Source organism: Triticum dicoccoides, chromosome 2A (genome assembly GCF_002162155.2).
Source record: "Triticum dicoccoides isolate Atlit2015 ecotype Zavitan chromosome 2A, WEW_v2.0, whole genome shotgun sequence".
In the NCBI taxonomy this organism is placed as follows: Eukaryota; Viridiplantae; Streptophyta; class Magnoliopsida; order Poales; family Poaceae; genus Triticum; species Triticum dicoccoides.
Genome location: NC_041382.1, coordinates 776,235,498 through 776,236,494, shown reverse-complemented (window position 1 = coordinate 776,236,494; position 997 = coordinate 776,235,498). Strand labels below are relative to the sequence as shown.

Genomic DNA, 997 nt, shown 5'->3' with positions numbered 1-997 from the left:
GTTTGTTCCCTTCCCTGTTAGTTCCTGTAGTTTGACCATTGCATGATACAACTACAAATTTTGATGTAGTTTAACCATTGCGCGTCATGCCCTAATTTAACCATTGCCTGTACATGCCCTGTTTCCCTGTTTTCCCTGTAGTTTAACCAGGGTTAGAGCAATAATCTGATCTCCTTGTAACTACAAATTTTAGATGTTGAACTCCTTAATTGTGGGATATATTTGGCATATTTTTTTCACAACACTATTTTGAATACAGCATGCTATAACCTGTATAGCATTTGGAGAAGGGCCACACTAATTTTTACATTGATCTCAGCACCGATCAACGACGCACAGGAAGGCAGCAGGTGAATCGACCGACTCCACCATGGGAGCCTGGTTCTCTTTCCCTGGTAACGACGGGCGTGCGATCCCAAGAGAGTGGCTGGTTGCAGCTGGATTGGATGCCACTCCCTTTGACATGCGTCGACTCAAGAACGTGGGTCGTCCCGGCCCGCGCACACCAGAGTATTCAAATTTTACTTACTTGTTTGCTTCGATTGGTTGTGTTGAATCAACGAAACGATCCCTGATTTTTCTGTTTGATGACAGAGAATTCGACGCCTACCACATTCGCCATCTCGCGCGCTGGGCCCTCCGACATTACAACTCCTGCCACCCGGTACAATTCCGGCTAGTGTTTCATCCATCTCGATTCTTGCAGCGCATACATGTCCTGTTTTACTTGGTTATGCTTGTAATAATATGTGTGTGTGTGTGTGTGCAGGGTGCTGAGTTCCGGTGCCCTGATCAGCCCACCACCGAGGCGAAGGCAGCCTGTGTTGGCTTCAGGGAAGATCTCTGGTACCACCTCAACTTCTTGGCCTGCCTAAAGGACGATGGCGACGAGCAGAGCTTCTTCGCCGAGCTACGCTATGACCGGTGTTCCAGCACAATAATCATCAAAACATGCACCATCTTAGGTACGCAGATATGTGTGGTTCTATTAATGTTC

General features: G+C 47.2%; 1 protein-coding gene across 1 annotated transcript in view; it reads left to right on the top strand.

Annotated features, from left to right (window-relative positions):
* Positions 1–405: 405 nt before the first annotated feature.
* The window catches only part of LOC119358446, a 1,072-nt gene continuing 480 nt past the window's right edge, over positions 406–997 (top strand). The window contains exons 1-3 of the mRNA XM_037624985.1: positions 406–510; positions 595–664; positions 770–965. Coding sequence (XP_037480882.1) covers positions 464–510; positions 595–664; positions 770–965 — 313 coding nt within the window. The 5' untranslated portion in view covers positions 406–463. The remainder of the gene's footprint in view (positions 511–594; positions 665–769; positions 966–997) is intronic.